The 20,599-nt window shown below is 35.5% G+C and overlaps 1 protein-coding gene across 4 annotated transcripts in view; it reads right to left on the reverse strand.

Annotated features, from left to right (window-relative positions):
- The window catches only part of NELL2 (neural EGFL like 2), a 419,741-nt gene that overhangs the window by 193,933 nt on the left and 205,209 nt on the right, over nt 1-20,599 (reverse strand). For all 4 annotated transcript variants that reach the window (XM_012510714.2, XM_030822676.1, XM_012510715.2 and 1 more), the window contains 2 exons: nt 17,403-17,505; nt 9,871-9,999 (listed from right to left, as the gene is read on the reverse strand). In XM_012510714.2, the coding sequence (XP_012366168.2) occupies nt 9,871-9,999; nt 17,403-17,505 (232 nt within the window). The remainder of the gene's footprint in view (nt 1-9,870; nt 10,000-17,402; nt 17,506-20,599) is intronic.

The raw sequence follows: 20,599 nt of genomic DNA on the forward strand, positions 1-20,599 counted from the left end.
TTGAGCGCAAGAGGCTGAGGCTGCAGTGAGCCATGATTGCATCACTGCACTCCAGCCTAAGCAACACAGTGAGACCCTGCCTCAAAAACAAACAAAAATCCATGATAAGTGAAAAGCAATTTAAATGCCTCCAAAGAACCATAGTTTTGCTCACATTATTTTGTACATAGGCTAGAATTCCCTGAAATGCAGAACAAGAAAGAGGGTAGAAGAGGCATCATTGGCCAAAAGATGGCATTAAAAAGACAGGAATGAGGTGGGAGAAATCAGTGTTTTTATTGATATAAACGATGAAGTTTAAAAAACAGATACTTGAACTAGATGTCTAGGATGTCTAAATATAAAAACTTATTAGTTAATGTTTGAGGATTCCAACTCTGGCACATCACATGTGCTTAGTAAACAAATGTTTACTAAGATTCCCATCTTCAGGGTCAACTGGTATTTATTACGCATCTTATAATACCAGATATTTCATGTTGAAGTGAGTTGCTTTGCAAATTTTAGGTAGAATTCAAATCTTAGGGGAAAAAATGAGTGTTCTGTAAAAGCAATTGTGAAGATGGGGAAACTTCTAATAGTTGAGGTCCTTTTAATGTGTATGTTATTTATCAGTGCACATACAATTTAATAAATAATGAATGTTATGAATGAACAAATTCCTTTTCTTGTACTATTCAGAGTAATTTTTAAAGCCCAATAAAAATCAGTTTAAAACTGAATCCCTTTTTAGCTACAAAAGTCAGTACCATGATTAGATTTTCTTATATATAATACAAACGCAACTCAATAAACTCAGTGCTTGCCCTGAGTCATTCTTCAGTGATGAGTCAGCCTAATGGTGCCCATCAGTTCAGCATATCTAAGCATTTCAAACTATCAGTAAACAAATCTTTCTTAAGCTCTACATTGCCTCTATTTTAGAAGTTTGTGAGAATTCAAGGAAAATAAACAGTCTGTGATCACTAGGCACTTATAGTTGAGAGAAGTATACACAGACACATATATTGAATTCTGAATGAATAAATAACACATCTGAATTAATAAATAACAGTATATAATAAAGTACAGTAAGGCCTCCTCGCTTAACATAGGTAGGCTCTTGGAAACGGCAACTTTAAATGAAATGGCATATAACGAATGTAACCAACTTTAACATAGGCTAATGGTTGTAAATAAGGGTGAAGTTCTTTCAGCATATTTCTGGTCACAGAAATATCACCAAACTTCTAACTAAAGACCAAAACACTTCTAATATTAAACATGGAACTAAACGTGAGCTATACATACATTTAAGAACCACTAATAAAAACAAGTAAGATAATTATTTACCCACTTATTCCAGTTCAGGGCTGGCGATGGCTGGAGCCTGACCGGGCAGCCCAGGGGACAAGGCAGGAACCAGCCCTGACCAGGATGTCATTCCATCATAACATCACTCACACACACCCATAGTCACTCACACTGGGGCCATTTAGACACGCCAATGAGTCTACCACACACAGCTTTGGGGTGTGGAGGAAACTGGAGTATCCAGGGAAAATCCACACAGACATGGGGAAAATGTGCAAACTCCACACAGACTGTGGCCCCAGTCAGGAATATATATATTTTTTTCTCATCAACATTATGAAACAACATTAAATGAAATGACGTTATTTGAGGATGTGTTGTATACTCCAGCTGAACAACTGGATATAAGCCAATATAAAGTGCTAATTGTTCAGTCAGATAAGAAAAAAAAGAACATGAGAAAGTAATTATACGCACACAATAAATTCATCAGGAATTCTTCATAGAGAAGATAAAAATCAAGCAGAGTCTGTAAGAATAATTAAATCACGGACTGTTAAGCCAAGAAGCTAAAGGCACGTCTGTCAGATTGTATTAGTTTTCTAGGACTGCCATAATGAAGTACCACAAACTGGGTGTCTTGCACAACAGAAACTTGTTTTGGAGGCTAGAAGTCCAAAATCAAGGTGTTGACAGGATTGGTTCCTTCTGAGGGCTGTGAAGTACAACTTGTTCCATGCTCCTCACCTAGCTGCTGGTCCTTTGCTAGTGATGTTTGGTTTTCCTTGGCTTATAGTCACATCATCCTGATCTCTGTCTTCATGTTCACATGATAACTTCATGTTCACATAGTGTAATTTCCCTATGTGTCTGTATCCAAATTTCTCCTTTTTGTAATGAAAGCGATCATACTGGAATAGGGTCTCACCCTCCTCCAGCATGATTTTATCTCATCTTAACACATTAAATCTGCAACATCCCTATTTCCAAATAAGGTAACATTCTCAGATGCTCATGGTTAAAATGAGAATGTAAATGTGGGGTGGGGTGTGAGGGTAACATAATTCAATTCGTCACTCAGATGAATCATTATCAGCAAAAGAAATGATTATGATAGGTGACCTGCTCAGGGCTAACGGATAAATAGCTACATGTGACCAGGTGACATACAGCCCTGGAAACTAGGCAAAGAAGTTCAGACTTTATGTGGTGAGCAAGAAGAATGCACTGTGAACACTCAAGTAGAATAAATGATGTTTTATGAATGTTAATCTGGAGAGTGGGTCCTGGTTGGTTAGGAGTAGGAAGAGACAAAGGAGGCAGAATGTCTAAACAGAAGGTGACATGAAGTGAAAAATGACACCTGGAGGCAGGAATCAGAATGAAAGAGATTGAATGAATCCAAGAGAAACTAAGCTATCAATAAGAAATTAGGTACTTGGAGGTGGGGTCAGACTATACTAACCTACTTCCCATATTCTTGTTAATTTGAAGAAATGTCTCACAAACTTACTTTAAAATTCATTAATAAGCCATCAATTACCAATTTTTATAATTATGTGTGACATGCAATCATATAAATGACTCACTTATGCAAGGCTCTTCCTGTTCTTGGTATAATGTCAAAGGCTTAGATAGGAAAAATGCCACTGGTTTTAACAAGTTTGGAAATCACAAAAACCTTCTTCATTGTAATGCGCTATTGGACTGACACAGCTGTCATCCCCAGCGACTATTATGCACTGAAGAAAGAAACTTACAAAATGACTCCAGAAGCCACCATCTAAAATAGAATGCCAAGATAACCCTAACATAATACTGAATAGTGGAATGTGAGGAAAGAAGATATAGTCAAAATATCAAAAGATCCCATAATTTTCAGTGTCAAGTGAAGACATGTAGCAAAAAACTAGTCTGAAAAACAGGATGTCCAACATAATTTTTGACAACTTTTATATCTTATATGTAGTGACAAAATACCAGATGAGAGGTAAAATATTGAAAAATGTAGTAAGAAATCAATAGGAGATGAGATGGATGGATGGTGATGAATATATAATTTTTTTTTTTTTTTAGAGAACAACTTTTTCTTTATTCAGTAATGCAGAATTAACATTAAATCACTTTGATAATTCTAAAACTATCCATGCTTTTGTATTTTAGTTTTCTTTTTATTATTATTATTATTATACTTTAGGTTTTAGGGTGCATGTGCACAATGTGCAGGTTTGTTACATATGTATCCATGTGCCATGTTGTTTTGCTGCACCCATTAACTCATCATTTAGCATTAGGTATATCTCCTAATGCTGTCCCTCCCCCCTCCCCCCACCCCACAACAGTCCCCGGAGTGTGATGTTCCCCTTCCTGTGTCCATGAGTTCTCATTGTTCAATTCCTACCTATGAGTGAGAACATGTGGTGTTTGGTTTTTTGTCCTTGTGACAGTTTACTGAGAATGATGTTTTCCAGTTTCATCCATGTCCCTAGAAGGGACATGAACTCATCATTTTTTATGGCTGCATAGTATTCCATGGTGTATATGTGCCACATTTTCTTAATCCAGTCTATCGTCGTTGGACATTTGGGTTGGTTCCAAGTCTTTGCTATTGTGAATAGTGCCGCAATAAACATACGTGTGCATGTGTCTTTATAGCAGCATGATTTATAGTCCTTTGGGTATATACCCAGTAATGGGATGGCTGGGTCAAATGGTATTTCTAGTTCTAGATCCCTGAGGAATCGCCACACTGACTTCCACAATGGTTGAACTAGTTTACAGTCCCACCAACAGTGTAAAAGTGTTCCTATTTCTCCACATCCTTTCCAGCACCTGTTGTTTCCTGACTTGTTAATGATGGCCATTCTAACTGGTGTGAGATGGTATCTCACTGTGGTTTTGATTTGCATTTCTCTGATGCCAGTGATGATGAACATTTTTTCATGTGTTTTTTGGCTGCATAAATGTCTTCTTTTGAGAAATGTCTGTTCATGTCCTTCGCCCACTTTTTGATGGGATTGTTTGTTTTTTTCTTATAAATTTGTGTGAGTTCATTGTAGATTCTGGATATTAGCCCTTTGTCAGATGAGTAGGTTGCAAAAATTTTCTCCCATTCTGTAGGTTGCCTGTTCACTCTGATGGTAGTTTCTTTTGCTGTGCAGAAGCTCTTTAGTTTAATTAGATCCCATTTGTCAATTTTGGCTTTTGTTGCCACTGCTTTTGGTGTTTTAGACATGAAGTCCTTGCCTATGCCTATGTCCTGAATGGTATTGCCTAGGTTTTCTTGTAGAATTTTAATGGTTTTAGGTCTAACATTTACGTCTTTAATCCATCTTGAATTAATTTTTGTATAAGGTGTAAGGAAGGGATCCAGCTTCAGCTTTCTACATATGGCTAGCCAGTTTTCCCAGCACCATTTATTAAATAGGGAATCCTTTCCCCATTTCTTGTTTTTGTCAGGTTTGTCAAAGATCAGATAGTTGTAGATATGTGGCATTATTTCTGAGGGCTCTGTTCTGTTCCATTGATCTATGTGTCTGTTGTGGTACCAGTACCATGCTGTTTTGGTTACTGTAGCCTTGTAGTATAGTTTGAAGTCAGGTAGCGTGATGCCTCCAGCTTTGTTCTTTTGGCTTAGGATTGACTTGGCGATGCGGGCTCTTTTTTGGTTCCATATGAACTTTCAAGTAGTTTTTTCCAATTCTGTGAAGAAAGTCATTGGTAGCTTGATGGGGATGGCATTGAATCTATAAATTACTTTGGGCAGTATGGCCATTTTCACGATATTGATTCTTCCAACCCATGAGCATGGAATGTTCTTCCGTTTGTTTGTATCCTCTTTTATTTCATTGAGCAGTGGTTTGTAGTTCTCCTTGAAGAGGTCCTTCACATCCCTTGTAAGTTGGATTCCTAGGTATTTTATTCTCTTTGAAGCAATTGTGAATGGGAGTTCACTCATGATTTGGCTCTCTGTTTGTCTGTGATTGGTGTACAAGAAAACCCCATCGTCTCAGCCTAAAATCTCCTTAAGCTGATTAGCAACTTCAGCAAAGTCTCAGGATACAAAATCAATGTAGAAAACCACAAGAATATATAATTTTTTAAAGAGAAATGTGATAAGCGTGCAGTTAACAAAACACTAAAGTAGGCCAATATACTTCCAGACATTCTAGATCCCTTATAGGAAAAGCTAGACAAGCCATGCTGTTATAAAATCCTAATATTATACTATGTTTATAAATATTTGAGGTGTTGCAAAACTCACTGAAGAACAAGAAGTTATCATCTGCCTGGCTGAGATACTGGGGCAAGGAGAAAGGGTACAGAAGTTATATGAGAAAAAGTGGGTCAGGCAGAAAAATCCCTTCTTTAGCTTCAGGTCCCTTAAGCTACTTTCTTTCTCCATCCCTTTGTAGTCAAACATCTAGAAGAACTCTCTTTCCTTTCTTCAGGTTCATTTTTTTCCCTTAGACAATATTCAATGTACTCCAAACTGGCTTGCATCACCAACTTTGCACCAAAATCACTATTGCTGTCCTCAATGTCATCTGTGAGGTTCAACGCAAAGGACATCTTTCAGTCTTCATTTTCTTGATCTCTGAGACACATCCCACTTTCTTCTTGAAATTCTCTGTTCTCTTGGCTTCTGTGACACCATCTTCTCTTCTCTTTCCTCCTACATTTCAGCCATGACTTTGCTAGTGCCATCACCAAATCATCTTTTCTATAAAATGCTCAAATGTTGCTCAAAATTCTCTAGACAATCCCTTACATCTCCTCAACTAACATTTAGATGCCAAAGAATTCCAAATTTTCTGTCTAAGTTAAACTTCCCTTAATGCCAAATTGAAGTATATTCAACTAGTTACTCACCTTAGCTGTCCCATAGGCACTCCAAACCCACCATGATTTTCTCACTCAATCTGTTCCCTAGGTGAGCAGCACCAACATCTGCCTATTCATTAGTCCAGAAACCCGGGAATCAACCTCTAAAGCTCTCTCCTCATCATCTACTATCATCAATTAATCAAGACTGGCTGGTTTTACCTCACAAATGCTCTTAGATGCATCCACATCTCCACTTACATTTTTAAGACAAGCCCTCACTGGCTTTCGTCCATTGGTTTCCCTGCATCCAGCCTTTCTCCTGTTCATCCTACAGCTGGAGTGGTATGTTTAAAACACAAGTGTGATCACGAAACTTCTCAGCTTAAAATCTTTAATTAGCTGTTCCTTGTTCTTAAAATGAAACTCTAATCTTTAGTGTGACCTTCAAGATCCTGCTTCTCATCATCAGTCTCACTGGGCACCTCTCCTGTGCTCTCTGCTACTGGCCTTCCTTTGGTTCTTAAAAAGTCCTTCTTTCTACCTGAAGGCCCTTAGACATGCTGATTTACCCATGTAAGAGATTCTCTTCTTTTCTACTCTTCCTTCTATGATTTCTTGACTTTTACTTACCCCTCAGATTCCAGAATAAAACTCTTCTTATTTAAGCAAAATTTTCCCTAACCCCACCACCCAGATCACGTGCCCTATTAACCTATTTCTCCTTTAGAATAGTTGCCACATTTGCAATGAAATGTTCTTTGGTGTAATGAAATGGCCTGTTAATTATCTTTCTTGCCTGACAGAATATTAGTCATGTATATCTAATTTACTGCTTTATCCTTATCTCTAACCTTGAGCAAAGTAAGTACTCAATAAATATTTATCAAATGAGTGAATGAACTCCAATAGTTACCAGTGTTATGATAACCATGATCAGGAAAACTATAGTAAAAATCAATAATCTCAATTACAGTCACATCATTAAACGACCCCACAGATTTAGTAAATAAAATTGTATGTTATTTGTAAACAATGGCTTGCTTATTTTTATGTATAATCACAAGTGTAATTTCTTTAAGGACCAAATATGTAACATGTAAAATTGCATTAAAAATGTTTAAAAAGGTGTTCCTTCTAAGAAGTCAAAACATCCTCAAAGTTAGCAACCATGCCATAATCAAAAGGAAAACCATATTTGATAAGAATTATTCAAATCCTGAATAATATTGTTATTTGGAATAAATAACAAAAGATATATTAGAAGTCCTTATGTACAAAAAAATTCAAGATATCTTGAATTTGAAGATATCAATATGTTCAACAAATTTTTCCATCAGTTTCTTATGTTTTGAAGATTATATATTTAAATGACAATTAGTATAAAGTTGTAAAACATCTGTCATTGTATAGTGCATTCAAGATGAAAACAGCTGCCAATCTGTGCCATAGATTTTATCCAGAACACTTCCAGATAAAAATCGAGTGACTTGGTCTTTATGATTTGGCCAATTTTCAGTAAGTTGCATTAAACAAGTAAGGTAATCTAAATCTCTGGCCCCTTGCCTTAACTTCTTTCCTGTCTCAACAAATGGCAATGCCATCCCTGTGTTGCTCAGATTCCAAATCTTGGCTCCTCTTGATCAATTCTACACCACAATAAACTAACTGCAAGTATTTTTGGCTCTACTTTCAAAACATACTATGAATATACCTCACTCCTCTTCACCTCCTATAACTTTCCTTATCCAGGCCATCAACATCTTTACCTGAACTACTGCAATAGCCTTCCAACTCATCTCCAATTTCCACTGCTCCCCACCACACCCAACACAATAGTTCATCTATCACACTGGAGCCAGAACTATCCTTTTCAATACAAGGCTGAGCATATCACTCTCCTCCTTGATGCAACTCTGAAGTCCTTGCAAACTTTCCTACATCACCTGGCCCCTGCCTAATTCTCCAACAGGATTTCCTTCTTTTGTCTGCTCCACTACATTTTCCTTCATTTTGTTCCCAGAGCATTCTAGGCTCATTCCCACTTACAGCCTTTCCACTTTTTATTCTTCTGGTTGAAGTGTTCTATCCAAGATTATTACATGGCTGTTTCCTTTCTTATCATCAAGTCTCAGGTTAACCACCACTCTCCCCTCACTCCCTGTCCCAGAGGTTGACCACTCTGAATAAATCCCCAGCCAATTTCTAGCACATCATCCTGTTTCATTTTCTTCCTATTAATTTTTACTACCCGAAATTGTCTTCTCTAGTTCTATAGTCACCCACTAATTGTCTTAACCCCAGAATGTAAAGCTTCTGAGCACGGGAAATTCTTAAGTCTTGTTCATCATTTACTCCACTTTACACCAAGCCTAGAAAAGTGTTCAGGACACAGTAGGTGCTCACTAAATATTTATTACATGATTGAATATACTTAGTAGCATCAAAAGCAGCTCAAATTTTTTAAAAAAAGCAATAATCATATAAGTAAAATTCAAAACAAAGTATCACATGAATTTGTATCATGTAGTTTCATGTTATACGTATAAACTACCAAAGGGGCTTGTTACATGTTAGAAATCTCAAATATTATAATGAAAATACATTAGTTTCCTAAGAAAGTTTACCTCTGTGTTATGTAAGGGTAAAAATCCATTTTTATGAAAAGTATTTTAAGATGAGGAATTTTAAATAAATCTGCATTATGAATGGGGAAGGGAAGCCATATTTCTTTTCTTCTGCAAAACTGGAATGATCCCTTTAGGACTGAATCAGTGGCATTTAAAGAAATATTTTGATCCAAAGGTCAATTTGAAAAATGAATATGGATTTTTAAGAAAAAGAAAAAACTATTTAAAGCTAAGGGAAACAACATAATTTGGTTTCCCGAGAGCCAACAAATCATCCTGCAGCTAAACAGAAGCTGTGTGTTTATACCTGAGGTTTTCCATCTCCACAGATCTACGACATATGCTTTTCATGTGCAGTGGGTAAGTTCAGAACTCTCCAAAACTTTCTCTGAATGCCCAAACACCTCTAAATCAATGTTCTTATTTGTAGAACTCATTAGCTAGTTACACAATTAACAGGAATGATTCAAATCCATACCTCAGGGAAATCATAAATTACCACATCTCATGGACTTCTTCAGGAAGAATCAAAGCCAGAGCATTTGCAAATGCCAAGAGTCCACTCACTGTAAGTGGACAGTTTCCATGAGAGAATAAACTATCTTGGATATTAGTTAAGATTTTTAAAAATTAACTAGAAAATGATTTACTCCACTGGAGCTATTTACTAAATACTGCAGAGCATGAATACAACCACTTAGATTACTTATAGCAGCAAACAGAAATAGCAGTAGGCACTTTATCTTCCTGTTAAGTGATTGCCTTTGTTACACAACACTGTCTGGAAAAATCTGACTACGATTCTAACTGCAAGCCACAGTAATCATGTCAATATGTGAGCTATCTGAATATCTAATTATGAAGAAAAGAAGGCAATTTCACAGTGGAAGAATTGTTCTAATTCAAGAAACCAGCCATATTAACTTATTAGTCTGACATATAGCAGATAGCTGAAAAACTTTAATTTGAAAGATAATTATTTTTAGCTGATTAATATGCTTCAAATTAAATTCACTGCTTTTAATGGGCCCATCAACTTGACAACCTGGGAAATTAATAAATTTTGCATGCAGTAATCCTAGAAAATTTATACAGCGGAGCTACACATCATTACAGGGATTACCTTCACAGTAGGCATTATCCTCTCGAAGAGCCCTGAAACCATCTCGGCAGCTACAAACAGCCCTGTCATTCAGATTTCTGCAGACAGAATTCTCCATGCAGTTATGCCTTTCAGAACAAAAGTCATAACCTACAGAAAAAAAAAAAGAAATTTATTAAGGTAAATGAAACTATGACAATGCGAATTTTTCCTACTTAATATTTTCTTTAATTTTGAAGCTATGACTCCCTAAATAATTTTTAATTAGTATCTTCATCAACATTTACAGAAGAATCATATGCTATGAGTACCGAAAAGTTCTTCTTTATGTTTAACTCAATTAATTTCTATTTCAAGTTAGCTCCATTTCTTTTGTGGTTTTTGACTTTATAAATGCTATCTAGTCCCTAATATTCTAATTATAACCCTCCATATATCTGAAAAAAAGAAATATTAGGGTCCAAAATGAAGATTTATAATATAGAAGATAACACAATGAGAAGGTAATCTGGCAACTGGAGGTTCAACATTATCAATACCTGTGGGTAAAACGAAACAAGCCAGATGAAATGTACCTAATGTGTATTTAAGAAATTAGACAGCTTAGCATCCAAAAAATAAAAAAACCTGTCTAAATGTGTTAAAGATGAATTAATCTTTATAATTTTTAGAATGCAAGAAGTATTCATAAAGAAAAAAAATAAGAGAACAGATTCAGATTTTATAAAAAAAAAAACGGAACATTTTATAAATAGTGACAGCAATCGTGTAATTTCTCAAGATCTCTTTTTGTGGTCTGGAGCTCTTGTTCAAAGATCATCTAAGATGCTGAAATGAAATCTTCAAAACTGGAATCTATATTTAATGGAAATTACATAATTATATGTAATTCGACCAGTTTTAAATTGCTTGATGTATGTTATCTATCTAGTTTTGCACTTTCTAATGGATTACTATTTTAGCCCATGTAAAGAAAGAAGGTGGCTGGGTGTGGTGGCTCACACTCTTAATCCCAGCACTTCGGGAGGCTGAGGCAGATGGATCACTTGAGATCAGGAGTTGGAGGCCAGCCTGGCCAACATGGTGAAACCCCGTCTGTACTAAAAATACAAAAGTTAGCTGGGCATGGTGGCAGGTGCCTGTAATCCCAGCTACTCTGGAGGCTGAGGCAGGAAAATTGCTTCAACCTGGGAGGCAGAGGTTGCAGTGAGCCAAGGTCGCACCGCTGCACTCCAGCCTGGGCAAAAGAGTAAGATTCCATCTCAAAAAAAAAAAAAAAGGACTAAAAAAGTATATTTCATATATCCTAGAATAATCTGATCTACCTATAAGCAAGAAAAGACTTTTACTTGCGAAAAATCATATAGATGGAAGTACTACATTGGTTCGTCTTATTTGTAATCAAATTGGTCTTCATTCTGATTAGAATTCCAGAGTTAAAACATACTCCCTATTAATGCAACTATGATGTATAGCAAAATATTATTGGTACAACTTAATAACCCTTAAGAAGAGTAATGTTCCAAAAATGTAATAATGCCATTAAAAAAGAATAGAAAAATAATCAAATGACTCAGTGATTTCTACAAAAATAAAATAAAATCGAACATAGGTTTATTAAGTCCAGAAAAATATAGTCAATGACAGCATTTAAAATACTTGGCAACTTAGCTTCTTTTGACAAGAGTCTTCACAATCTAAATTGTCATGATTAAGGCTGTACATTTAAAAGTAAAATTCTTAAGAAGAGCAAAAGTTAAAAACGCTTTCTCCTAGGATCTTTTTATTTCCTTCTTTAAATAGCTAAATTCAGATGATATTTCTTCAAATGTATTCTACTGTCTTTTTATAATGCCTGAGGGGGAACAATTTCAGCTAAAAAGTCATCTTCACTATCTATCCCAATAGCTCAGCACAACATCAAACTAACTAAAAAGGCTTCAAAAACCACTTTATATTTATTCTATATTAAAACAAAGTTACTAAAAAATAGCCTACTCCTTAAGATATACAGAGAATTAAGAAACAAAGCTCTAACACAGTGCTAAGTTTCTGCATAATTTTTCCTGTACTGTTTCAAACAACTTTCAGAGGACTGTGAATAAGAACGGATACCATTTCTGATACACCGTTTTTTCAAAACCTTCCTTTAACTTTTCACTTGGTTGAATTTTCTCCTCTCCCATCTTGGACTCTGCCCAATATTATCTATGCCATATGTGATATGCCACCTCTATTATCATCCATTTTCAGTTCTGTTTCAGTAATGGTGAGACCTCTCATCTCAGCACTAAACATCTTGCACACATACACTATGTAGAGTTTAATTGCTGCAAGAATTTTCTCACTGTAACAGTGTGATCCAACTTTCACTGTTTTAGGTAAAAATTAGGAAGTGCCTTGCTTTTTATCAGATGGGTTTTTTTAAACACAAATACTTGAAAAATTAAAATTTCAGTCATTCGAATTCCAATTCACTATAAACAATTCAGCTATTTTGATTCATTCTTCCAACAGATAAGTTGATTGAATCTACTGGTTATTTTGCAAAATGCTAGGGTCAAAAAGCTAACAATTAATGGATGGAAAATTCAGACTTGATTTCAAGTAGGTTGCTTCTCATCTATAGGGAATAGCTTTAAACAAATCAGAGTATGGGTTGGCAACATAATCCTATTATCTTCATAGTTGCATTTCCATTCATATGTGCTTGGCTTTTGGAGTTGGCAGGCCTGAGTTTACATCTGATCTCTGCCACTTACTTGCTGTGTAAATTACTAACTGTACATTAATTAACCTTTCTAAGCCTTCAGTTTTTCTCACCTGTAAAAATTAGTATAATAACTACCTTGTAAAAATGTGAGGTTCCAATGAAATTATCTATGTAAAAGCATAATAATATATTATTTGTTAATAACTAAAGTTATTAGAGCACTACTAAGCTGAAATTAAATATGTTGAGATCTATAAAAGAAAATTCAAATATTTGTCATAGACAGATGGATGAACCAATTATCTAATACAACCTAGCCTTTCCTTGATTTCCTTCTTTAGGTTTTAACTTCAAGGATATTATGTTCTCTAATCCCTTTGCAAGCTTTACGAAGTTACATAAAGTTCTATGTTTTTCTATGAAGTGTAGACCTTTTGGTAAAATATAAACATGCATTCCTATATAATTGGAATAGTAAGCGAGGATGGATACAAAAGATTATGTGTAAGTAAGAACGGTATATATAATACATAATTATCAGGAGAAAGAGAATACAATAATTTTGTGGTGAATATTTATAGGTTTTGCCTAAAGGCATCTATTTCTTGTTTTTGTGGAAAAAAAGAATAACCTAGTTATACTATGGAAGAATCACTCACCCCTACTTTCAGCCCATATGCTTATAAGAAAATGGACTCTACTCCTCCACAGGATACAGTCACACCAGTCAATGCATTCCACTGGCCTGGACACAATAAATTCTTCAGGTCAGGGCATATTATCTACTTCAAGCTAATGAAGACCACTGAAACTCAATTCTGGGGTTTTTATTCAGTGTATGAGAATGCTGAGCTTTTTCTTCCACCTACTTGAATGGCATAATGATATGAGCGTAAGAATGTAGGGGTACCGCTGAGAATACATCGAGCCTCAAAATAAAGCTACCTCACAGGAGATAAACTGAGAGATGCATCAAGACAAAGGGACGAGATTTGAGAGCAGAATCAAGCTACACCTGAAGCCAATTTACTCTCTGCTTATTGGGCCTACATATTCCATTTTTTGCCATGAAACTTGAATTGGGTGTTCTATCACTTGTACATGAAAGAATATTAACTTAATTTAGGTGTTGTTTGCAAGATAATGGATTATCCTAGTGTTCCCCAAAGTGTATCTCATGTACATGGATGAACATAAAAAAATACTAATACCAATGGATTTCTTTTATTGTGTATAAGAAATACAGAAATCTAGCAAATAATCCTATTATTTCATGGCTACCACCGCTTAGGAATAAACCTAAATCTTTTAAAAGTGAGTCGACTATAGTAGGTATTTTAAAATTAACTATATAATGGTATTAGCAATATATACATAGCACATGGCCAGAATCATGAAGGTGATATTTGAATAATATGGGAAACTATGGGTTATCCAGAAGTTTCCCAGGGAAAGGAGAACTGACACTAACTCAGCCTTCTGCATGTGGATGCCCCTATTGCTTATAATTATGAGTTGAGATGAAGTAAATAATAAATTAAGGAGGGCCATCTAGTGAATAAGGCTTAATGATCTTGTGGGCAGACAAAGTGGTTGCCAAGGAGGAGGAGAAGAACCAGAAGGACTGTGGATATAAAGGTTATCCATATTATTTCTTTATCTTTCTAAATCAGAATCCTCACTGAAACGCTGAGTGTCTGTCATGTGGTAATCTGTTATAAGCTTCCTTGAAAGGGCTCTCTAATTTGAAAAAAGCAGAAAACTTTTCTGCTACATTTCTTCTGATCTGCTACTACAGAAGATGGCTAGCTACAGGGTACCTAGAACACAGTCTTGGGTGAATTTGATTTAGCGCCTACCGACTTGGAGCCTGACTTCAGTGTGTAGCTTAGTTTCCAACCACTGGCTGAGCCTCTAGTGAAAAAGTCAACACTTCATCTCATGCTCTGCTCTCAGGGAATATTTACTAACTGTTGTCCAACAACTTACTCTTTCAGATGTGAACACACCATCTTTAGCACTATACAAATAGGCCTGGAAACAGGAGGCCAATTTTATCACAAATGAATTTGTCACAACATATCTTTAGGAGGTGACTAAAAATTTAAGCCTTGAAAACTTGACTTCTTTTAGTTTGAAAGTTAGAAACTGCCAGGAGAACACATGTTTATTTTATATATTTGAATCGGAAATTAATGCAATCTTTATTAAAAATAGTGCTAAATATTTCAAGAAGAACCAATCTGTCCAATTTCAGTTTGAGGATTATCTAAGCCAGTGATTCACAATCCTAGCTGTGAAAAATAATTTATCAGGGATTTTTTAAAAATAGTATTGCCAAGGCCCCACTCCTATCAGTTATATCAGAATCTCAGGCGGAGGAAGTATTAGTCATGGTATAATCTATCATTGTATTTTTAAGTATGCTATGTAAATACATTATTTTTAATTGTAAATAATTCAAATATAACACAATTTTACTAGCATTTTCCTTTTATTAACTTGCTTTTCATAATATATTAGGACTCTTTTAAAAAGAAATGGATGTAGTTAAGGTTTCTCTTGATATCTTAAAGGCCCTATTTCAGCTTTTTACCCAAATCTTATCCTATCTAACCTTGACTAACTTCTAAACTATTCATCTCTGTAATTTCTGTATAGCCCTTGGACACCTGTAGTGTCCATTAAAGACAGCCATTAAAAGTGGCCACAACTTTGCAGCACTCTTATCTATGGTGAGGTCTATTTCCCCTTCTCTTGGATGTGGGCTGCCTGTGAGTGCTTTGCCCAATTGCGTACGATAGAAGTGATGTGGTGCCAGTTCCAGACCTAGTCTTTGAAGGCCTAAGCCACCATTTAAGAAGTCTGATGATTACCCTGCTGGAGAGACCATAGGAAGAAGTCCTTAGATTATGTAGAGAAGGAGGGAGTGCCAGCTGGCTCAGCCTTCTAACCAACCCTACCAAGGTGACCAACATGTAGTGAGGCCATCTTGAACCTCTCAGCCAAGCCCGGCTTCCAGCCCTACAGCATTGAATGACCCCAGTTAACACCACGTGGAGCACAAGAATCACCTAGCCAAGCCCTGTCTGAATTCCTGACCCACAATACTATTGCTTTAATCCACTGAGATTTGGAGCAGCAATAGATATTTTTTTGCAGCAATAGAGAACTACTAAAAGTATGGTGCTGCTTGCCATCAGCATTAGCACCACCTAGGAGCTTTTTTGTAGAAATTCAGATTCTTAGGCCTGACCCCAGACCTACTGAATCAGAATCTGCATTTTAATAAGATGCCTAAGTTAGTCATATGTATATTTAAGTTTAAGAAACACCGATATGGCCTGCCTGTGTTTAGATGCCAAAGACACTCTAGTCAAGCTGCAAACTGGAGGACTAAATCCAAAGAACATTCTTGATTCACATCAAATTGCACATGTGCTTTGTGTAAGGCCCTGACTTAGGCACTGTGAGAGTGAAAACTCTTATGGTACTTATTCTATGTCTATGTGATCATAGTTCTTTTTAGAAGTGTTCTTTATTACTGCAGAGTTACCCTGAAAGCTCCTTGAAGGGCAGACCATGTCTTAAACCATTTTGTAATTCCTAAAGAGCCTCACATAAAATGAGATTTAAAAACGCTCTACTGAGTGGATGGAAAAGTAACTTAAAAACTAAAAACAAAACCAAACTGCACCACCCTGCTAAAAATGGGAGTGGGTGATCTAGGATCTATCAGATCCTATGCCCACTTTTAATAGAGCAAGTTAAAAGAAAACAAAATAGTATATGTTTCATAATGTTTCTTTGTCTTACTTTTTCTATTTAAGCTTTGTTTTGCATCAATATAAAGGTCATTATTCAAACAAGTACTAGTAGCTTATTTGGGGCAGTTTATTATACAGCACCAATTACATCAGTTATAAGTACCAACTACATACCAGGTATCATACTAAGTATTAAGGATACAGAGATGAACATAAAGACTCAGCCCTGCCCACAAGGTGCACTGTCTAATGTAGAAGATGGATTCACAAGCACATTATTCCAATATAATACAGGAAGGCACATATAATTTCATGATTGGCAAGGATCTTACAGAGTTCCATATAAGCAATGCTTTAATTTAATACATGAATCTATAATAAGATACCTAGTTTAAAAACCGTTAGTGATGGAAATTCACTGCCTCCTGGGGTGGCCTGTTGCATTTTCGAATAGCACAAATTTTAGTGTTTTCTTATCTTCAACTAATAATCGAAGTCCCTTCTAATTACTAGTTCTAGTTGTATCATATCAGAGGCAACACAGAACAAACAATGTACGTCTGATGGCCTCTCCATTCTCAGTAGTCCAGAAACCTATGGGTGAGAATTGAGAGTAGAATCAAGAAGAAAGGGATTTGAAGCAGTCATAATGGAAAATATTCTAGGTAAGTTATAAAAAGAAGCTGAGGAGAAATGAAAAACAAACAAAACTCACTTGCCAAGAAACAGTAGCTGCCAATAAAATAACTAACTCAATATTGTTGTGTAACTTTCTTTAGCAAAGCTCTGCTGACTCCAAACCAGCACATAGAGAGACATTTAGAGATCCAGAGCTTGAGACAGGTTCAAGACAACTTGCAGAAATGCATGGGAGCAGTTCGGTTTTAATTCAGTTCAGTAAATATTTCATGACTACCTACCGTGCTACTCTCTGCCAAATTAGGAGAGCATATAGGCAAATACTATTAGTCTATGGAAATAATTTGCTTATGAGAATTTCTACTTCATGTCAGTTGTACTAGCCTACTATAATAACTCTTGCACATAAATCTTACTTTTCAAAAAAGTCTTACCTTTACAAACTTTGCAACAGCTGTGAGACAAGGTAATCTGATGAGACTCTGGACAATCCAAAGCTGGACAGCCTGAACTCTCAACAAGTTTCATGGTCTGGTCCTGTTCGACAACAGAAAACAAATACTTCAAATTTTATCATTAGGACTTGTTAAGAAGTTCCCAGATTCAGCATCTGAGAAGAATCTTTTAAGATCCAGAAATTTTTGTCCTGAGGACCTCTGCACAGGTCATGGGCTCACTCCCAAAATGACATCAAATCCCAACTGGAAAGTCTTTAGAATAGGAATCAGCCACACTGATTCCACCACACTGCAACCATGTCTATAATTTGCCAAGCATCTGGGTAATCCTGGAAAATTTTGCTAGTTTTACAACACATTTGCAAGCCCAGATGACAATTGTGGCAAAGATACAGTTTGAATTACATCAACAGCTTTTGGAAAAAAAACAGTAAATTAAAATTGAGCTTTCGAAACATTTCAGTTTTCTTATAAAGTTTTATTATAAGGAGATTCTCACAGATGATTCTGGTAAGAAATATTGGATGTCTTCCACAAAACTACAAGGAACATGAGGGCAGGATTCATGTCTCTTGTAAATTAATGTCTAGCACATTTTCAGGCACATAATTGGCACTTAAAAAATTTCTTGAATAAATGAATAAATCAATGTAAAATCATTGTAGTTCTTGCAGCCAAAAAGATTGAACACTTCCCAAGGAGAAACCAAAATACAAAATACACTTCTGATAATTGAAGTATTCTTGCCTTAGGAGCAAACATTTGTTTTCTATACTGTTGGTCTCCAATCTCCTAAAAACAATGATCATTAACTATGTTATATTATGCTAACCAATACATAAGTAATTAAATAACTCTTGGAACTTGCAAGCTTCCATTTTAACTACTGCTCAATAGCTTAGACTTGTAGATATAATTTCTGCAAGGAATGCTTTCATAGAAGAAGTGCACATTTCAATATCTGCCTTTTCCTGGCTCATTTATGTAAAGGACCTTCTCCAAATCATAAGCTCTTGTCAAGAAGCTTGGCAGGAGGCATGTATACAGTGGAGTCAAATGCTAGTCTTCTTTTGGTTTAGTAGTAATATCAGTTCTGGAAATCTGATTTTCTAAACCACAGTGTTTTTCTGTGTTACTATGAAAGTCACAGACCCCAGGACTGCTAATATTTTCAAAGCCACAAAACTGACAATAAAAGAACAAACAGGGACTAGAATTGACAGCCCAGAAAATGGATGTGTGAGAGAGCTGTCAATTCTGCAACATAGTAAATATAGGAGCTAAGGGCCTTGAAGGGAAAAGAAACTGTGGAAGTCCTTAAAGTGAAGAATTTAGTACAAAAGCTTATGATGATCTGATAGAGCTGTGCTGTACAATCAGTAGTCACTAGCTACATGTGGCTCTTTTACACTGTAATTGCAAAGTATGCATGAGAGTTTGAAGACTTGGTGTAACAAAAGAATGTGCAATATTTTGTTAATAAATTTAATATTGATTACATGTTGAAATGATGATATTTTGGATATATGGGGGAAAATAGAAAAAAAACAGTCCAACAAAAATTATGTTTGTGGTTTGCATCATATTTCTATTGGATGGTGCAGCATTAGAAGGTAGAAAATGGTGCCTTTTGTTTGAGCAAATAAAAGGTAACATTCACTCATTTATCTAAAATTTATGAGCACCTGCCTCATAAATTGCCTCTATACAGACTTCTAACTGAACCTATTTAAAATCAAATAATCTTATATAATAGCAAATTTAAAATCCAATAGGCAATTATACCAGTACATTTCTAAACCACAATTATCAGTATTATGAGACACATTCTGGTAAAATGAATAGGATACACACACACACACACACACACACACACACACACACACAGAGAGAGAGAGAGAGAGAGAGAGAGAAAGAGAAGTAGAGAAACTTTAAATGCTCTCAAGATTTTTAAATTTAGAGCCAAAATTTTAATGTTAGAGATTACTATTAGAAGCCAGCTGGCAGAAGTTTTCTTCCCTCCTTGAAGTAACTTCTCTGAGTCTCTTTTCTCATTTTGGAGTTCCTAGATCTCACTCTGTCTTCCAATTCTTTTATCTATTGTGGGACTTACTCCACTTAAAACGGCATTGGTGTAGGGATGCTGATAAAGGAAAATCCATCATCTTGAAATACAGGTTGAGGAATTCATGTTAATGTTCCTGTGCCTCTATTCTCTAAGATGAGAACCTACATCATTGGAAAGCTGATTTAAAACTAAAAGAAGCAGAGAGGATACTTTATAATGGGCATGAAGAAATCAGAGCTTTCATGTTCTAGAAATCAAATCCGTCAAAGACTTGCCTCTTTGCATCTCCTCCTTGCTTATCTCAAAGGATTTCCAAATTAAGATGCATAAACTGGATAGCTTCTTTCAGATTCAATTTGTCTTGGCAAAATTCTTAGGATTTTCCTTTCCCTCACTCTTAGCAATCATAGTTTATTGGTGCTGCCAGCAGCATAAATCACTATCTTAATTTTCTACATAATTTATACATGCTAAATCATTTCCCAAACCATGTATAGGAGGTATTTAAAGAGGAAAATTAACTAGCAAATAAAAATGAAACCCTAAAGCAGAAATTTTATATATAGACAGTTTCCTTCATATAGAATAAGGATTTTAATGTAACATTAGGGTCAAGAAATATAACATTATAATTTACAAAAGACAAACATGAAAAGTGTTGTGAAATATATTTAGTTTTTCAATTAGTAGGTCAAGGGACAAAAATTCAAATGAATCACATTTGCTTCAGAAACCTTGGCAAGTAAATTTGTAAGGAATTTCCCTTTAACTAATTTAAAACACTCCTTCCAAAGGGAATTAGATAAATATCAGTCTCAACTCCATCCAACAATTAATTTTAGTTAGGTAGTTTTTTGTTTTCTTTTTAATTGAACTGAGCAATACTTTTCACACGGTACAAAATCATGAGTGACAAAAAGCTAAGTCTAACTTCACCTACATTTTCCTCCCAAGAGCAAATAAGGAACTTATTTGAATTTGGAAAACATAGGACAAATTCACAAAGCTTTAATTTGACAAAATCGCATTTTCATTTCTTGGAAAAATTGTTTAACAACTGCTAATTTACATGCTTAAAAAATGAGAATTTCTTTACATTCAAACT

Source organism: Nomascus leucogenys, chromosome 11 (genome assembly GCF_006542625.1).
Source record: "Nomascus leucogenys isolate Asia chromosome 11, Asia_NLE_v1, whole genome shotgun sequence".
NCBI classification, from domain to species: Eukaryota; Metazoa; Chordata; class Mammalia; order Primates; family Hylobatidae; genus Nomascus; species Nomascus leucogenys.